Raw genomic sequence first — 20,979 nt, 5'->3', positions numbered from 1 at the left:
CCAACCTAACTTAACCTAACCTAATCTACCCCAACCTAATCTAACCTAACCCAATCTTTGTGGCAGCTCTCGTGGTGCAGTGGATAAGGTGCTGGCCTTCCACCCGAGAGTCTAGGGTTCGATCCCGGTTACTAACATATAGAGTTGGGTTTCGGGAATTTCCCGACGGGAATTCTCGAGAAATTTTCGAGATTTTCCATCCCGAATCTCGAGAATTGAAATTTTTAACATTTCGGGAAATCCCGGATCTCGAGAATATTTTCTCGTGATTCGGGATTTCTTTATTATCAAATATTAATTGAAAAACCGATTTTTCTATATGAAAAAAGTGGACAGAAAACACAAAACGTCCAAAGACTTATCGGGGAATTTAACACAATTAAGCCAACGTCGACTCAAGATGAGCGCAGCAGGGAATTTTGTGCCTCAAAGGCGTACGCGATTGTCAGACGCAGCGATTGACAGTGTGTTTTTTGAAATTCTATTTTGATAAGTAACGTTTTGAATTATTTTTGTTTTCCTACATCTATTTGTTTGTCTTCTTACATAAAAAAAAATCATATTTTTTTGGAATCTGTCTGTTTTTACACTGATTTTAGGATTTTTAGAGGTTTTTTTTAAATTTCCCGATATCTTGAGGAATTCTTTTCTGGAAATCCCGAATCTCGATATTGAGATGTTCTCGGGAAATACCCAACTCTACTAAAAACCACCTTGTACAAAAAAGCAAGGACATGGTTATTAATTATTCAAAAAAAAACCTAATATTAGTGTGTGATACTGATGCATCAAAATGCATGAAAATATCAAACATTATAATATTGGATCGAAAAGCATCTGCGCCGACAGAAAAAGGTATTTGATATAATTATCTATCTACATGCAATAAACTGTTTCTGCCAAAAAAAATGATAAAAATGGTCATGCGGTCATCTGCGCATAGCCCCCACATCTTGAAGCGGGCACCCAGGCCAGGATATTTGGCGGCCCTCCCTACCCATCGCTAGGCTTAAAGGCAGTAGAACGCTCTACAGAATCGTTTTCTAAATGTTGTTTCAGGTAAAATTAAAGGTATTCGGTGTATTTTAGCGCTTTTTTTGTATTATTGAATACATTCACTTGAATTATGGAGTTGTGGAATGTCGACACACAATAATCAAACATTGAATCATATAGGTATATATAATATTTTTTGTACCACTTTTGAGTAAACGTATGTAAGGTATCATTCAAGCTGTTAATATGTACTTTGATATTGTGTGTGAAATGTTTCGTTTATGCTGAGCCTACAGGGTGACAATTTGCAACATTAAATTTGAATGTACCTACTAAATAGAACAACACGTTAGTAAGTTGGAAATAGCATTTTATGTAGGTATTTATACCCCGTTTACACGTGCATGGATTTACTGCTGACAGGACGTACTATCGCGGCCATATCAAGAAAATGCACGTGTAAACATTTGTATTATCATGCAAGTTGCAAGATTGCATGCATGAATCAAAAAGTTCGGAAGGTTCTAAATTTTCACGCGACAGTTGGGATTGTTCGATATCTGCACCTGCGCAGTAGAACGATAGTGGTGAACCTGCCGGTAAAAAAACGAATTACTATTGAAGTTTCGGTCTAGGATCTTAGTTGGAGATTACCCGAGACGCGCAATATCCCGGAATTTTAGAAAAAGCGAGCAATATTCCGAAATTTGTTACATTATAATTTTGCATGTTACGAGTAAGTAATGTTTAACAAGGTAAGAATTCTTATGAAGTAGTTATCTCTTTCAGAATGCCCGGGGCTCCAATGCTATGCGAGGGTTGGGCGTCACGCTTGGCTCTTGGAGTCCAGTGGCTGGGCGCTTTGGGAGTCGCTGGTGCCGGACGAGGACTTATCCCTGCACTCCCGCTGGCTGCAATCGTTGCAGCCCTCGGAGGTGAGTTTCTTCTGTCCTGGTGTAAACTCAATCATTGCACTGCTACATATTGCGTTTTATTTAATTATTAAGGTGATACATCAGTGAAACGGCAAATAATTTTCAACTATAGGCGCGACGAAATTTTGGACTCGCTGCCATTCGGAGAGAGAACGTCGAGCTGGAAACACGTCAATTTGTTTCGTGATGGCGACGGGGTATTAATTCTTAAATCGTGTAAAGATGACTAAAAACGTCACCCATTTACTTTAAAAAGAAAACATGTCAATGAATATATTATTATTGTTACTGATAGAACAATAAACAGAACATTAAATGGACACATGTTGGATTTATATGACAAAAATTATATTTCGTTTGACACGCGTCATTTGCACCCGTGACCCGCAATCCGCGCAGCCACGATCTTTTTAGACCGTGCCTCAACTGAGGTATAGCCTTAATACAATCATATCGTATAATTTACATGCACTACTAAATACATGGTAACAATGACACCGTTATTATTAGATATCTGATACCAAACAATATAAAATTAATATTCTTATTGAATCTAATATAATTGGAACATTAGGTACTGTCTGCAATGCTCCAGGAATACATTTTATGGTGAAATGTAATACGATTTACAAGTAAACCAATAATAATAATTGTAGGTGGCCGTATTTTCGAACAGTATAACCATATTTCACTCTTTACGTACTGTGACCACATTTTCTTGGAAAAAATAAAGGACTAATTTGAAAAATAAAAGGTTCAGAAAACAGTTTATTAGGAGATTTATTTTATTTTTATAATATCATGAATAAAATTATTTAGCAGAAAATTTTTCTCATAATTACACTTAAAATAAATACGTGCTTCTAAAATTTCAACCCTTGGTTTGTTGATGTAAATGGATTATTTATATCAGCTATTGTTCAATTAACAAATACATAATATGATGTATGCTGATATACAACTATAGCGTTTGAGCCCTTTAACATTAATCTAGGTACATATTTTGGAAACACATCAGTTAAATGCGATGATTGTGCTTTTTCAAGTTAAAGGTTGAGGTTGATACTGGTACCTACTCATTTAAGACAGTACTTCAGTGAAACGGCAAATAATTTTCAACTATAGGCGCGACGAAATTTTGGACTCGCTGGCAGTCGGAGAGCGAACGTCGAGCTGTGAACGCGTCAATTTGTTTCGTGATGGCGACGGGGGTATTAATTCTTAAATCGTGTAAAGATGACTAAAAAACGTTACCCATTTACTTGAAAAAGAAAACATGTCAATGAATATATTATTATTGTTAATAGAACAATAAACAGAACATTAAATGGACGCATGTTGGATTTATATGACAAATTATATTTCGTTCGGCACGCGTCATTTGCATAATCCGCGCATCGCCTAGCCACAATCTTTTTAGACCATGCCTCAACTGAGGCATAATAGCCTTAAATGCAAAGTAAATAGAAACACGCCAACTGGTGGATACTGTAATAAGTCCATTTAAAGTTATGTGTGTTCTTATAATCGAAATATTTCGATTTCATTTTTTTTTGTACTTTTGGTTAAGCTAGAAATAAACGATGAAAGCGAGTTTTTCAGAGAAAAAAATCCAAACTACTCCCTGAAATAAGAGACTGGCATATAATATAAGACTTATGGTCACCGTGCCTATACGGCCTAGGCCCTAGACTTAAGATACTATGTACCTAGCTAGCTAGAGCAAGGGCAAGTTAATCCATAAAATTAACAACCTATGTACTTGGTTACTTAACTATCACAAATTGTGCAGATAGCATACATAATTACGTGCCGTCATCAGTAAATTATAAGGGAAGCCATAGTAGTGTTTTTATGACCGTAATCCGTACATAAGTGCTCAAATTTTCTAACTTAATGACAATCAGTGGTGGAAATGGAAATGATCACGAAAAGAAACAATGATAAATTGGGTGTTGTTAATAACCATTCATTAATTTTCCTTGGGCTGTATTGTAATATTAATATATAATATATACCTAGTCAAATCTTATAGCATGTCACTGTCTTGCCAAGACGAATGTTCTACAGATACTATAGGTGTTTTTACGTCCATAAAAATGTGTGTTGAATCTCCGTGAGGGGGCGCGACAATGATATTCGAATGATTCGCAAAGTGATATTATGCTATGTTGTGGGTATTAGAAATAGGCTGTATTATAAAAAAAATCGGCGTCACACGGCGAGCAAGACATCAGTAAAGAACTCAGTAAACACATTTGAGTGTGTTGCAACCGAAGTCTTGGGAAGTTCCTTTTGAGACATTCCCAGACCTAAACAACTGTGGATATTTCACATTACCTTCGATGTATTGAGATACATCCGATTAAGACCGGGTGTGGTACGTAGGTCCCCGGTTAGTTTTTAGGTTGTTTAATTGTAATATAATTCTTTTAATTAATTAATATCTAAAAGTTTTTTCGCAACTTTATCACTTTGGCACTTGTGATTACAACGTTGTCAAAAATGCTACAACCTCATAAGTAATAATAATCGAAACTGATGTAACACGCAAAACAATCAACCCTCGTGACTGACGTATTTGCCATTGGTTACATAATCTTTCGCTTATATTTTAAATATGTTCATAGCAAACTAATTTTATTTGTGTTTATTAATAATAATTGTCCCAGGAAGACTGCGAGCTCTGTTTACAGTGAACCAAACTTCGTGCTTCAAACAATCAAAATAAAATTTAGGAATTCAAGTCAGACCAACCCTTAAAAATGTTGGAGGATAGTGTATATCCCTAGGTTATAAGTATTGTTTTATTATGCAGATTACAACATAGGTCCCTACCTACACATCTTTATAATTTATGTAGGTTGATAATGTAATAGTTTTTTTTTCTGTGAATATCTCTATATTGTTGAGTACAACCCGGCACCATACGATAAATGTAATCAAAAATTTCGTTATCGTTGACTGTTGTATAACAGGTGTAGTAAACCAATCGTAACTTTGTTAGTAGGAGGATTCCAACGCTTTGAAAGCACTGTTTTAAAATACATAAGGTACTAAATAATATATTAACTATTAAAATAACTTCCTCTAAAGTCTAAAGAAGCATACAGTAATTAATTAACATGTAGTATGTATACTAAAGAAATGTGTACGTTTGTTCTTCTCACAGGACTGTGTGCTCGAGAGCTTCGCATTTTGGACACCACGAGTGGCAGCAGTGGAGTTTCCACTCGACGAGGGCCTTGCCGCTTCATTAGGTCATGGCTGGCACTCCTGTCTCGGCTGGCTGCCCTGGCCGGTGGCGCGAGGGCCTTGGGAGGTGCCCTGGATGCTCTCGGAGGTGCCAGAGCGAGACATTGGCTGTTCGGCGAAAGACTACCGGCAGCCGAGCCCCCTTTGCCGCCGGCTGCGGAACCTTGGCCTGATCCCATGGCAGTCGGAGCTCTGGCTTTGCTCTGCCTCATGTTTATGTGTGGATTAGAGGTACTAAAATTGATAAATATCATAAATAAGTAGACTGTGATCTGTGATGAAATGTTGGGGTAATTTTGGCCAACGTAAAATATACATTCATGATTATAACTAATACATACACTAAACTTATCTAGTTGGTTTCAGTCATTTTTAGTATTTAGAAATTAATAAATTATTTATTTATTCACAGCGTAAATACATATTATTTTATATTGGTAAAGATCCGAGAGTTAAAACTGAGTGACCAGCCCAGGTAGTGGGCAAGGTCCGACTGACGAGTGCTTGTCTTTGAGGAGCAACGTTAGCAAACTCCTGGTTATGGACTGGTTGATGAGACAGAAACTGGTTCTGGCCTAATCCCGAAGTTAGTGGATGTCAATATATTGATTTATATTTTTATATTCATGTACAAGGAGAAGTACTAGTGCTACTATAATAACAAAGCTCGATTCGATATAAATAAAAAAAGATTTCAACCAGAAAGCAGGTGTTTTTTAAATTAAAAGTTATTGAAAAACTTACATAATAATACATCTTAGAGAGAGCTTATCAAACTGTGTTTTACTGATAAAAATAATAGATAAATATACATAATAACAAGATGAAAGAATACAACAGATGCACATTTTGAATTTTAAAAAAATATTTATTTTCTAATTTTTTTTTGATTTAAAATCTTGCATATTTCGTTATTTCATTAGATGTAACACAATACTCACTGAAGTATTTTTTTTTCTAAATCTTATATTTTAACTATTCTGCGGTCATCACGTTAGAAAAATAAGGTACTCTATGAGGGTAGATTGGTTAAACGATTTCTCCATGCGCGCGGTAGACGAAAGGCTTCTGCTTCTGAAGATGTTGGCTATGGATTCGAATCCCATGCAAAATTCACAATATTTGAATATTATATTATTGTTGTTTGATCCTGATACGGCTGAATGGATTGGACGAATGGCTTACAAACATGCCTTAAAGTAACGTCCGCGTTGCGGAGACTTATGCTCACCTTAGGAGCGAATAATATGTCAATTGTCCTCTATTATAATAGGTTAAGATGATATTTATTTTTATTTCAGAATACAATAACGCTTACGTGCATTTTGACAACTTCAGTTTTGACGGGGGTAATTTCTTTTGCCATGGTCGGCAGTCTCGGCGCCAATTTGGACATTTGGAAGGAGCAAAGTTTTATGCCTAACGGGTGGAACGGGGTATGTATGGCCTTAAATACGAGACATTATGTCATAGTTCAGTTTTATGTTTTGTTTCTAGTTACATTGTGCCATTAAAATATTCAGATTTGAGTACTCTTTTTCGCTTGCCATGCGAGTGCTTTTAACCAATTAAACTAACAACCCAAGCGTCCTTCTTGTGAATAATTTCGAATAGCTTTATGCTATCTGAAGTGCTGTTACGAAACGGCTACCATTTTTGTTATAAATAAAAAAAATTAAATAAGTGAAAAGATATGCAAATTCACCACTGCCTGATATCTTAATATTCTCTGAAAGACTATACTTGAGTAAATTATTTTTGGTGGTCAATTTATTTTTATACAGGTACTAAAATGGCAGTTTTGGGATAACATAATAATCTTATTATAAAGAGATTTTTTATCCTGTGTCCTTAACCGGATTCTTCTTAATCGGACACGGTGGTTTTGCCTCCAAGCTCTGTCAGCTTGGCGTAATAGCTTATGTGGCGAATTGCAGGATGCCCATCACATCCTCTAGGAGTGTCCCCAAATGTCGGTTGAAAGGGAAGAGCATCTCAAGTCGGTCCGACCCTCAGTTGGACCGGTCGGCCAATGCGACTTGGTATCTACGAGGGAAAATTTCTCAGCTTTTAAAAAGTTTGCGGCATTTTACGGCGAGCGAGAAGGTGTTTTCTCATCGTGAATTGACCGTAATACATTATAGTGCACGCCAACCAAGGTTTTGGGAAGTTGCTCCTGGGACACTTTCGGTTCAAATTTGAACAGCGCCTATCGTTCGTTACGTCACGGTATACGCCTGCATAACGGGTGTGGGGACGTGGCGGGTGGTGGAGGGAAAATATTAATATAGTAATTTATTTTTCCCAGATGATACTGTTGGCGGCATCATGCACTTATGCATTTCCTGCGATGTGGCCAGCTACGGGTTCAGCAGGAAGGAGAGCTATAGCGGCCGTTCTGGTTATCCTTCCACTCATCTGTATGGCGGCAATTACTATTGTGTTCAGCATGATTTCTCCATACAGGTATCTAATAATGCTATTTACCTCCTAAAATATTATCAGAAAAAGAAATATGGCACTCTACAGCTCAGTGCAGATAATTTAACCATTCTGTCGAGAGATTTTAAAATGTGAATTATTAGTACCTACGCGGAAAAGTATCAAGTTGTTCAGAAAAGTCAATGTAAATAATGCTAGCTATGTATTATTTGGGTTTTATTTTTGAAACAATGTACATAATATTCTGTGGAAAGCTCTCATGAATGCGAATGTAATAGTGGCTTTACATGTGCATGAATTTACTTGCACCTTATGTGTGTATTTTAAACTATCTCAATAATAACGGTTTACATGTAAAAGTGCTGACTGTCTCTCCCAATCTCATTCTTCAAGCGTAAGCGAGACGCTACGATGTCTTCGTCTTGTGATATTTGACAGATTCACACAGGTTTGGTCAAGTTCATAGGTAATCGGTAGACGTCAAAATATTCTGTGCGGTGTAGTTAATATTTCTTCCGGCAGGTTCGCCACTAACGTTTTACTGTGCATGCGCACCGCCATGCAAGTACCAATTATTGCGTGAAAGAAGCTTCTGAACTTTTTTGATACATGCATGCAAACTTACAACTTGCACGACAATACGTCTTTACACGTCCATTTTCTTGTTATGACCGCAATAGTACGTACTGTCAGCAGATTCATCTGTAAACGGGGTATAACAATGTGAAAATGTGAAACAATCAACAAAAAATGTGGTCTCTATGTTTGAAATACTTTTTTCTTCAAATTTGGTTAGTGTTATAATTAAGCGATAATATTGATACAACAGTTTCAATAAATCAAAGATAGATGGCAATATCTGTACCCTGACATACAATGTTAATACATACTGTAGTTTAAACGCTAGAAGATATCTATATAATTATTTTGACCATGTATTTTTTCTGACTACGCGGTGGTATTGACCTGACGTGTCCTTCATAACTATCTTAAAAATTAAAAGCATCAGTTGTTTGTTCTTCCAAGGTACAGAACTAACCTGATATTGGTGAAGCCAATTGGTAGGGCAATAAATCTTCCAAATCGCTATGGATGTTGATATTATATTCCACCTACATGAGGATGAGTATTATATGTGGACATTGTTTTATAAATTCTTTAAATGGGATCTACTTAGGTCATTCGGTGTACTTCCATCTACCTACTTTATAATTTTTGTATTTACTCTTTATACTGTTCTCAGTACCTACTTAATCAGCCTTGCAACATTCAGCTGACAACAATTTACCTGACTTGTATTGTATTGAAGAAAAAAGTATTTATTAAACGTAGCCTGCATGAATATGAAAGCAAAACAGAAAAAAGGGACCATGGTTTCCCGATGTAATTTATTTGACACATTTTTAGATTTATCATTATTTTTATAATGAAGTTCATAAAGTTACCGAATCTGTGAATCTAGCTTAACTTTAAAATATGGCACAATTTAATGACACAGGCTATCCTGTTAACGATTGGGAAGATGAATAATAGTAATTGTTGAATGGTTTCTTAATAAATAGAATTGAATCGTAATTATTCACGTGTGAAAATATCGCTAACAATCACAAATATGTCAAAACAAAAATGCCTGCTGTAAACGAGCCACCGTGTTTCAATTTCAATTTGAAAAAACTTTTGAAATATAAATACCATGAAGAGTTTTAATACTAAAGTTTCATAAGTGTTGTTATAAAAAACTCTTTGATCATCTCTATCATCATTAAATAGGGAATACAGCGAGTCCACTGCTCCTCTCATCCAAGTTTTTGAGTCTCACGAGCCCCACTGGGCGAGGCCGGCGGCGGCATCATTTGCAGTGGTGGGTCTGGCGCTGGCCATCACTGAGGTCCTTCCGCAGGCCGTCAGCTTACTCACCGTCATGGCCAGCCCTGAGTGGAAGGTCCTCACCAAGATACTGGCTTACGAGAGTACCACTACTGGCAGCCAGGTCTTGGCCGTCTTCAGTGTGGGTAAGTGCTTACGCAGTAGAGGCTCGACGACTTTCTAGGTGGTTGGGTTTAGCCATTAATTATTAAATATACATACCTACCTACTTTCTCATATTATACATTATGTAGTTACCAAGCTACATAATATAATAATATGATATTTATTATTAATGAGGAAATAAGTAATATAATTATCTGAGTCCTTACTTAATCATATCTAAAAATCGTGCTTAAAAATAATAACTTATTTAACAATAATAATTATTATAGACTTACCATTATCAATTTTGAACAACGAGATACAGCGAATGTTTTTACTCACCTAGGGGTTATTTGATTCGCTCCCCAGTATGCCTATACTAACGCTAATGCATTCACATTCTTTGTAGAACGAGATTTGTACCGCGGCGACGGGATGGGACTGAGTGACTAAATATCTCTATAAAATTGCGACGCGTTTAGATGGATAAAATTAATTAAAGAGTTCATTTAATCATGTAATTAAGTGGGTAGGTATATTATGACAATGATAAAAATATCGGACGTCTATTTTTGACATGATAACGATGTGGGGATGGTCCCTACGAACCCTTAAGGTAGAGCCGCCTCATGCTTACGTATATTCACGGTGATTCACTGGTAGATTGTTCATCTCTGAGGCAATGAATGCATGCTCAAATTTCACATCTGGGAAAAATCTCAGCTAACAATGCTAAAAGCCATTTTTCTTAAAACCTAAATTACTACCTACCAGTAATTACTCTGTGGAGCCCATATATTTTACAAAGTACCTACCCACATTCATGACATTTGGGGAAAAGATATTTTTTAACTTTTTATAATCTATAGGTTTGATAATATTAGGTACTGTTCATTGTACTATTCATTCACATGACGGCAGGGTGTAGGGGACAGCGCAGTCATAAATACAAATACAAAAGTATTGTCGAATGGCGCAACGGTGTCTCATAAGAAGGCTATACTTCAGCTGGGGCATGGTCTAAACTAAAACGATCGTGACTACGCGAGGCGAAGATTGTGCAAACGACGCGTGCAGAACAAAACATAATTTGTCATAAAAATTCAACATGCGTCCATTTAATGTTATGTTTATTGTTCTATTAGTAATAATAATAATATATTCATTGACATGTTTTCTTTTTCAAGTAAATAGATAACGTTTTTTAGTCATCTTTACACGATTTAACAATTAATTCCCCCGACGCCATCACTAAACAAATTGACGTGTTCACAGCTCGACTATCGCTCTCCGATTGGCAGCGAGTCCTAAATTTCGTCGCACCTATAGTTGAAAATTAATTGCCGTTTCACTGAATAATTATGCTCTTAATATAATCGTCCAGTGAAACTCAACTTGTTGTCAAAGTAAATTTCATCACTACAAGTAAAGCAAAGCTATGAATATTTTTTATAATTTATTATACCTACAACCTTAATGAACTATTAATTATGCTGAGCAGTTGTAAAATTATAGCTAATGAAGATAGAATTTTCGAAAATGTCAATAGAAAATAATTCTTTAGTTTCTCTTTTGCAGGTAGTCTTTCAGCCATTCTGGCATTTGCGTGTCCGATGGCGCACCTGGTGAAACTGACGTGCGCCGGCCAGATGCTGGTGTGGACCCTCGAAGCAGGAACACTGCTGCATCTTCGCTGTCAACCGGAAGATCAGATAGATGACCCATCAGGTAACGAAAGATAATCTATGTCAGAATTTCTTATATGGTTAGAGTTATGTATGAGTATTATAGAAATTTAGTAAAACACACCAGCAAAGAAATATCGATCAAAAAGTTTGGACTGTAACTACAATTCATATATTATGCACTTTTCGTTTTACAACACTGGATGACGATTTCACAACATTTTTGGTACATACCTAGGTATAGTTGAATAGAAAAATAAATATTTTGTGTGTGATCTGTTTTAAAGTTTTGTAATAAATACGTATGGGATGTCGTTTGCGTTATTTGTGATTTTTTATCTAAATATTCTAAATAATGATAGTTCAGTGAATTTGGATATCTCTGTAAGTAAAAAAATGATAACGGTCTGGGGCCTTATGTTGTAACTTGCGAGTTGAAGTCGCCCGGTCGACATGACGTCATATGACATCATTGTGACGTACTACCGGAGTGATAATTGCATTCGAGAAATTAACGCTACTCAAATACTGGCGTTATTCATTGTCCCCATACACAAATAGGTGTTTCAGCATAATAATATCTATAGTGAGCCGTGTGCTTGGGCGGCTCGTCTCGATGCGTGTAATTGAGGTTACGTCACAATTACGTCATATCGTCGGGTGACTTCATGTCACAACTTATAACATAAGGCCCTGTCCTTTCGCTGCCTATTACATTGTCAATGTTTTGTTTCTGGTACAAGTTGAATAAATGTTTCATGTTCAAAATGGTCAATGTATGTTGTATTTCAGTCAATGAGTGTTTCTTCTACTTTCTGCAAGTTTATACATTTTCGACTCACGTCAAAACCGCGTGAGCTTTGTTTTTAGTGGTTTATGGATTTTCTATTTAATTATTATCTATGACTGTGTTAATCTGGTGTTTACATATAAATTATCTATGATCTGCTGGTTGGGTTCTGTTCAAAATATTATCTATGCATGCAAATAATGCAATTAAAAAAAGCAATTAACATTAATTACCATGAATCATGAATAATAATTCAAAATTGATATTCATATTTCAATCAAAGTTTTCACCTCCAGATAGGACATCGATAACATTAAAGACCGATAAGACCATTTTTGGTTTGACTAACCGACAGTGCATTAATCTACGAAGTACGAAGCAAGAATTGTTAGGTAAAAATAAATAGATGCCACTATATATATATATATATATATACTGCGGAAACGATACCATCGACTAAATCTGTGGTAATGTGTTCACTCCATTAATGTCATCAGAAAGCATGCCGTGTCAGTATTTTATTCCTCCACCATTGCACACCATTGTAATCCTGATTGATTTTAGTTTTAGCACTAACACTGAAGTATAAAAAAGGGTTAAAATATTATTTGTATGAAGGTATTTTCTTTGTAGACGTGCGGTACAAGCGGCTAGCGGGGGCGCAGGCCAGACCCGGTCCATCTAAGCAGTCTAGAGGGGCTCGCCTCGCCGCTGGCCTCTGGTTCCTTCCGAGATCCGTTCGTCAGGCAAGCATGGCGCCGGACCCACAGAAAGCAAGAAAAGGTATAAGAATCAATGCAAGCACCAGAAGAATAAAAAAATGTTAGGATTATAATATGTTACAGTTTGTTAACGACCTCTGGACATTGAAAAACACCCACGATGGCCGCGCGGCGTCGTGGGTCCAAGGTTCGAATCCTGGGTCCGGCAAATACACATATTATTATTTTTCAATTTGTGTATGAGTCAGAGTATGGACCTAATAGGTTGAGCGAGTGGCTGACATCCATTTCTCGTAAAAACAAAATCTGTCAATATAAATCTCCACTCCGCGGAGGCCCATATTATGATTGGACATGGTCGAAAGAAAAGAAGAAGGACATTGAAAATGAATTAGCCCTGAATTTGAAAGATAAATTCTTTATTAATTTTGAGTTGTTTAATTTGAGCTCTTAACAAAAAAGGCAGTATTTTGTCAATGCATTTGATGAATGAAAAATCCTGTCTTATCTGGCCTATTATGATGGTGATATTTTTAACTAATATTTTACATACTTATATGAATAATAAAAATAATGGAGATTTTAATATATTTTAATTTTAATTAAAATTTTCTGAAATATTTATTAATAACAACACTTTTCTGATAAAAAATCAGATTATAATCTTTGTTTTATAAAGTAACTAGCTGACCAGGCGAACTTCGTACCGCCTCAGAATCAATAATCTTGTGTTAACTTATTAGCTGAATTATATTCAGTTTTTATTAAGTTAAAATGAATACTCAAAATGAATAAGTTCAATAAATGTGCAAAAATCAAATCAAAATGAAAAGTATTTTAATTACATTGAACTCTACACACTGTACACCCACGATGACCGCGTGGATTAAGCGCCTGTATATAGTGTCAAGGGTTCCAGGTTCGAATCCTGGGTCTGGCAAGTTCACAAATTGTTTTTCAATTTGTGCCTGAGTCAGAGTATTATCCTTATACGTTGAGCAAGTGGCTGACATCCATTTTTCGTAAAAATAAAATCTGTTAATACAAACCTCTACTCTGTGGAGGCCCATATGATCCTATTAGGATCGGACATGGTCAAAAGAAAAAAAAAGAATGTAATTCACGTGGCAGCAAGGCATTTACTTTATTGAAGTTGGTCGAAATGATTCGCGTAGCATTGTTGCACTACTTTCTGTTAAACTATTTGCTGGATGGGTTGCACTCAGGTCGATTCCCTTCATTGAAACACCTTGTGATATACGACGTTTTTCGTTTTGTTGTCAAGTGGGAAAACGAACAAAGCAGATGGTTTGCCGACACATGAACATTTTACGTACAATTGACCGTGAGAGAAACATTCATTTTATAGATTCAGGCCACAAACACTCAAGGATTAGCCTTGTAATTTGTTGATCGTCATGCCGAATGCAAGATGAATTGGAAATTGAATTCGTTTAAACTTGAATGGCATATCGGTTGGGATCATTGAAATTCTCGAAATGAGAACTTCCTCACCTTTGAACATTCCTTTGATTATCGTCGCGTGAATCAAATTGCCCATGAGTTTTCTCACCACCAAACGCATTCCGTTACATAGTTTTGGTTGGTTCAGATTTCAAAGCATAATGACTACCGAGCCAACCTTCAGTTGTAAATTGTGCGGTGGCAAGCCAGGCAGATCCAATGTGTTTAAAAATTCAGTTGGATAGTTGGTTGCTTCGTCTTCGTTTGTTACATAGTCGATAGATTTAAAGGAATGCAGTGGACCAACGATTTGATTTTGAATTGTGAAGTTTAAGTGATCCACATCTTTGTTCTTTGCCCCAAGACTGCTCGATCACTCGACCAATTGTGATTTTTGTGGTTAGCAATGATGTTCTGTAACACTTTGTTGATGAGTTCGTCCTTAGTTGAGACGAAATTGCAAAAATTCAGCGGAAACGAAATCAATCCGTTCGATTCATCGACCGTAACCGATAGTCAGCAATTGCTTGGAGAAATTTTCGGCAGATGGATCGTTTAGCAATGCAACTCGCATGTTTGTCGTCAGCTGAAGTTTCTTCACATAGCGCCACAGAGTCGATGATTTGAGGCAAGCATTTATTTCATCGGCAACGGCCGATCTTGGAATGACTGGTAGTGTTTGGCGGAAATCGCCCGATAGTAGAATCATTACGCTTCCAAAACTTCTTGAGTCATTACGCAGATCTTTCATAGTTCGATTGAGTGCTTTCAATGCGCCACACGCCATTGTGCATTCATTTCAGGTGATGATTTTACTTGCTAACAAAACTTTAGCCATTACTGGGTGTTTTGCAATGTTGCATGTCGGTTTTCAGTCGTTTGCAGGTTTAAGGGCAATTTCAACTTTGAATGAGGCGTTCGGCATCCTTCTAGCAACATGGCCACTATCCCAGAAGAAGCAACTGCTACAGCATTTTCGGATCTCGCACGAACAGTGGCCAAAATCAATGACATGAGGAATGTCTTCCCAGTTCCACCGGGCGCGTCGAGGAAAAATAAGCCACCATTTCCATCATTAATTGCCTTCATTAATGTATCGTACACTTCTTTCTGTTGGGGGTTCAACAGTGGTACATTCGTTCGAACTGATTGGTTCAATGCATCTCGATTATATTCACGTTCACGTTCCAATTCTCGATTGAAAGCGTCGTTCATTCCACGATGTGGCGTTGGCATTCCTAACTTCACTAACAAACTGCCGCACATGAGGTAACACATGTATTCGATCTTTAAAAGCAAAGCCTGGTTATGTATCTCCTCATTCACCTTGAGATCGGGATTCACTGAACTGACACGAATTCGATGTAAAATGTCTTCTGACATGTCATCCTTGTATTTGTTCCACAGTTCAAGTGGATTGGACGGGAAGCATGTCGAAATAATGATAGCAAATAATGTGCGTATCTGATTTGGTGATGTAAAAACAATTGCTTCAGCGATTGTCATATCCCAATGAGTATAGTTTTCAAGCAAATTGAGCTGTTGACATGAAGCATGAAATGTTGGGCACACTACACCATTGACAGTAAATTTCGACTATCATTCTTTCTTTTGTTTGTTTGTTTCTTGATTATTGTTTCTGTCATATATCAGAAATGGCGTTGTATACGGATTTAAATTTTTGTGATTTTCTTTTATTTTCGAATGCGCGAGTTCATTGTTCAAAATGTCAAAATGTATGAGAAAAATAATTTTGTGAATAATTTATTTTTCCGTGATTTATCCGATGTTTTAATAGTTATTCTGCTATTCGGGGCTAAGACAAATCCAACAAATCAAAGATCGTGAAAATCGGTCCAGCCGTTCTCGAGTTATAAATGGTGTAACTAACCCGACTTTCTTTTATATATATAGATTTAGAAGTCCTCAAGTTATATTGTGTCAAAGATAATTTTTCAGTAAATTATTAATAGTATTTGATTATATATCTTGTAACTCCATTACTAGACATCTCTTACACTCTACCTTAAGCCGTTAAGTCTTGGTTATACAGAATACACGTGTCGGACATGACATTACTTTATTATTACTGTTAAGATGAATGTTGTGTTACTTGCCTAAGGAGATGCAGGGGAAGAGAGAGAGTGCTTGCTGTTAGATGAGTACGCGGCGACCAAGCCAGGAGTTACAGAGTCCGACCACTCGGAGCACTCGGAAGTGTCTGATCATCAAGAACAGTCCTCCAGTGACGGTGAATCTTCTACTGATATTGATGCCGTGGTTAAGGAATATAAAGACAGAATAACAGTGAGTGAAAATAATAATTGAAATAAACACCTAGTTACCTACTGACTATAAATTATTGTAGATGGTTCAAATTAAATAAAAATTGTTTTGACGTATTGTTATTTAAAATTATTTATATCTTGGATTATAAGGGTGAAGTTTGATGGTAAAAATGGGCTTTGGTACCATCAAGTTCAAAATTGGAACTGCGGTATTAGAGTTACCCTATTTGTTAAAGAATAAAAGTGCTAGATATCTAATGAAACAAAATTTGGCTTCAGAATGAACATTTTAAATATAATACCATTTTCTGATACCTACCTATATAATTTTTTTTCATTTGATCATGTCCTGGCTATAGAATTTTATTTTCGACTATTATACAACACTGTTGAGAAGCGCACAGCCCTGAAATTTTTGGTGTTTACTTTAAGGTGGTATCATCGATTCCTGAAGCTGGAGGGGGTGGTCCAGGAGCAGTACCGAGTGCTTCGTCTGGAAAGCGAGCTACCATCGGTGCCTTCATCATCACAGCTTTCAACTTCCTGATCGGCATCGGCACCGCCCTTTCTCTACCGGCATTGGTCTTCATTTCCGTTCCTGGTATAAATAACTGTGAAGAATTTAAAAGTTAATTTATTTAATATTAATACTATCGACCGAAGGTACTTAACACAATCGTTGCGTACCTTTTAATTCATGTTTAATTACCGCATTTAAATAACATGCTGATTGGATCGATCGGCGCTTAACGGGGACACGGCAGCCGTGTCATCCGCGTCGAATGAGTTTTAATGGAATTTTAATTTAAATTCTAATGTATTTAAGTTTTGTACTATTCCATTTGAGTCATTTTTGCGACCCGGGTTTCGCATTTCGGCATCTTCAGGCACTGTGTACATTCACCAAAAGACAAATAAACACTGACACCATAGATACCGAGTACTAATAACTCTAACTTATATAACAAATCAATAAGTGGGTACAAACACTTCAACTTTTCATAATTTGTTTGTTATATATTTTTTTAATGTGACTCTTGACTTAATATGTAGGTGATATTAAGTTTTCACCTACTTTATTGTATTGATTTATTATATAAGTTAGAGTTAATAGTATTCGGTGTCAGTGTTTATTTGCCTTTTGGTGAATGTACACAGTGCTGAAGATGCCTAAAGGCGAAACCCGGGTCGCAAAAAACGACTCAAATGGAATAGTACAAAACATAAATCCATTACATAGAATGTTAATTTATTTATTATCTACTTATCTGTCAAACAATATATACCTATGGTAAAACTAAAAGAATATGTAGGTATGTTATTAAGCAAAACTGTCATATTTGGGGCGAGGAAAACCCACACGTGATTCAAGAGAGGCCGCTACATGCTGCGAAAGTTACTGTTTGGTGAGGTTTTTGGGCTGAAGACGTCATCAGGGTACCGTACTTCTTTGAAAATCATTAAAGAGCAAATGTCACTAGATGACCCGGGAAGGTCATTTGAATGATATTGTGTTCCATGTGCAATAGCAAAGATCAAATAATTGATTTCAATACATATATTCGCAAAAAGTTCATTATACTTATGTTTTATTAACTTTATTATAAAACAAATTCGTACCAGAACTTGGATAACTATTTACAGCGCTCGAAATGGAAAAGTTTACGAACCGGAGCGCTCGCTATTTACATGGGTATCAAATTGATAAACATAAGTGTGCTAGATGTTTTGTTATATGCCATATCTAGCTCAGATGATCAAATTATTTGGTCCACGAGACGGAGCGATAACTTTACAGATTTCACGAATCGGAACGGCGCTCCGGTGCGTTCCCGTCCATTTCGAGCCCTGACTATTTACTTATATGAATTGAAATAGGTATGGATTTTATATAAGTCCAACTTCGACATTGCTTTGGTGCATTAAATAAAATTATATTGCAAGTGACAGGACGTTTAGAGCCCTAACACATTAGCGTTTTAATGAACACACCACTTAGTTGTACTGCTAAGTGGCGTGTTCCTTATTTCCATATCTACATGTAGAAGCACATCGAAAACGGAAGCGCCACTTAGCGGCGGTTCTATTTAACGCTAATGCTAATATTCTTAAACAAGTTTTACAGTAACTACTTCTACATTTGTTTTATCACCAAGAATTGACAGTTAACGTCAATGTAGTAATTTTGTTGATCGGTTTCAGTGGTGGTGGGAGGGGCATTGCTGTGCTGGTGGCAGCCGGTTCGCACCCCTACGATCGGAGTATTCCTCTGCACAGCATGTTCACTTCTTTGCGCTCTGTTAGCCACTCCGCTATTGGCTGATGCTTGGCCTGCACTGGTGCTCTTCTCACTGGCTGGTAAGGATATTGTACTAATGGAAACTTATCCACTGTGTGATTAATTATTATAGTTATCAACTACCTATTTGTTTGTAAAGGACTTTCTTCAATATTGAAATTTACCCCCATTGCTACATGTTTATGTCATTGTTTGTGGTCATACATAGTTATCAAAATCGAGTATCTTTCATGTTTGAGGCTTGTTTTAATTAAGCTTGTAAGTACCTACATACTATCTAATTCAAATACCTACATATTGGTTTAATTTAAAGAATATCATTTGTATTTGTCCATGACAAAATGTTTCAAAATGAGACATGTCCATGCTTTCAGTTCAAAATACGATTTGTCCATTGCTTTTTTCCAATCTTTAAAACTTAATAAACACGGATATATGTATGTAGCATATTTGTTTTTTTATGTTAAATTAGCACCAAAGTTATGAATCATCCAGCCTTCTATTTAATTTTGTTGTTCTGTTTATAGCTACATTTATAAAATAGACGGTTAAGAAAACATTCTTCTTGAGATAAATGGAGACTATTATAGTAGAACCATTATATCTTGGCGCCGTATGCAGTTGTCAAGACTTAAGCGGAGGTCGGGGCTGTAAAAATTTACCTGAAAGTGCGGGGTGAAACGTAGTTCCCCTGTTTGCTGCTAACACGTCCGTAGCCATGATACTATAAGTAGTAAGGCTATAAACATATTATGAATTTACCAGACCCGGATTGAGTAAGTGGCTATTATATTTAGTCTTAAAATTATCTCTTTCATCCATCATCATTTTTACTTTTTAAATTAAAAAGAAATACTTACGTGGTTGAGCAAGGAATCAGATTAGATGTTTTATGAAGCCGTTTCTAGAAGTCAGGGTTACGTTTCGACTTAAGCTACTAAATGATTATTTTACACCGGGAGAAGCCCGCCTGTAACAGGGGTGTATCAGAAACTTTTCATATTTTTTTTCATACAAAAACGGCACTTAATTAAAACTGGAACCTTCATCGATTTTCATAGGGAAACCAAAAAGGCTCAATCTACAAAAAGATTCAACGTCTTTGGGTTTTTATATTTTTTCAAGCCGCACATTCAAAAATAATAGTCCTCAATTATTGTATTTTTATTTATCAATTCACAATAAAACCATGTACATATGTTACCTTGCAGGTCTAGTTATGTATGCAAGGAGGTCGACAATCTGCGGAGGGCCCGGGATTGGCGGACGCGGAAGATCGGGTGCGCCGCCCTTATTAGGCCCCCGCCCCGCACGGATCACCCATCTCGACACCGTCTACATCGCCAGGTGACACAATAGCTCCGATACAGATTCGGACCTTCAAAACCTCGTCTCCATAGATGACTGAAGTGGCCCAAGTATTGTTACATGTTCTAACTAACAGGGTGTTTGGGTTTTGTGAATACCCAAAGATTAAAGCTATGTACAGACTGAGACGTATACACATTGGGTGCCTCCAGGGAAGCATGCAAGTTTTTCTTAAAATGTTGACCAACCAGGCAGTTGAGAATGGCCTTTGCAACGAGCCTGACAACCCAAAAATCAAATAAAAACATTTTTTCCTTTGTTAATTAATTTATATTTCAGGCCTCTGTTGATTAAGAGACCCAGGGCGATATTCCCTTTAGTCCTATTATAAAAAAACCTAGGCTTGTGTCCGACAGTAAGTTTAGATTTACAAGCATTCAGTTTAAAACTTTGCTAAAATGATTCTTTTTCATAAAGGGTACCTATATGAAAACATGATATCATTTCAGTCATATTGGTTATAAAGTCGGATCATTACTACAAAGGGCTATAACTAGGGTGTGGCGGGGGGGGGGGGTTATTTTTCTATTACAACACTTCAACTGTGATTGAATTGATAGCCATAACAAAAATAATATTCTGTACGTTGGCGCGTTGAAAGATGATATCTGATGCACGAATTTTATGATTGATAATTAAATGGCATATGTATGTAGTAATCAATAAAACAAAACCATCCATTCGTAAGAAATTCAAGTTACAGGGTTTATCTTGGCATCTCTGTACATATGTGTAATAAATGACTAATCGAGTGAACCTAAAAT

At 36.6% G+C, this 20,979-nt stretch overlaps 1 protein-coding gene across 1 annotated transcript; it reads left to right on the top strand.

The window, feature by feature from the left end:
• Positions 1–1,801: 1,801 nt before the first annotated feature.
• Positions 1,802–20,697, top strand: tadr (torn and diminished rhabdomeres). Its single transcript, XM_085944274.1, has 11 exons — positions 1,802–1,931; positions 5,104–5,417; positions 6,488–6,622; positions 7,495–7,652; positions 9,399–9,640; positions 11,178–11,327; positions 12,708–12,857; positions 16,392–16,567; positions 16,981–17,149; positions 18,751–18,906; positions 20,059–20,697. The coding sequence occupies exons 1-11, from the start codon at positions 1,802–1,804 to the stop codon at positions 20,196–20,198; spliced, it is 1,920 nt and encodes a 639-aa protein (XP_085800400.1). The 3' UTR covers positions 20,199–20,697.
• Positions 20,698–20,979: the final 282 nt, after the last annotated feature.

Source organism: Rhyacophila brunnea, unplaced genomic scaffold (assembly GCF_057557595.1).
Source record: "Rhyacophila brunnea isolate RB1 unplaced genomic scaffold, BYU_Rbru_1.0 scaffold_17, whole genome shotgun sequence".
Taxonomy (NCBI): Eukaryota; Metazoa; Arthropoda; class Insecta; order Trichoptera; family Rhyacophilidae; genus Rhyacophila; species Rhyacophila brunnea.
This window is presented reverse-complemented; position numbering and strand designations above follow the sequence as displayed.

What these genes read in the sequence shown, in the direction of transcription:
- tadr (XM_085944274.1), top strand. Translation starts at nt 1,802, where the DNA reads ATGCTATGCGAGGGTTGGGCGTCACGCTTGGCTCTTGGAGTCCAGTGG. An exon ending in CTTGGCCGTCTTCAGTGTGG is followed by an intron (nt 9,641 to 11,177) that starts GTAAGTGCTTAC and finishes TCTCTTTTGCAG; the next exon opens with GTAGTCTTTCAGCCATTCTG. An exon ending in GGTGCTCTTCTCACTGGCTG is followed by an intron (nt 18,907 to 20,058) that starts GTAAGGATATTG and finishes GTTACCTTGCAG; the next exon opens with GTCTAGTTATGTATGCAAGG.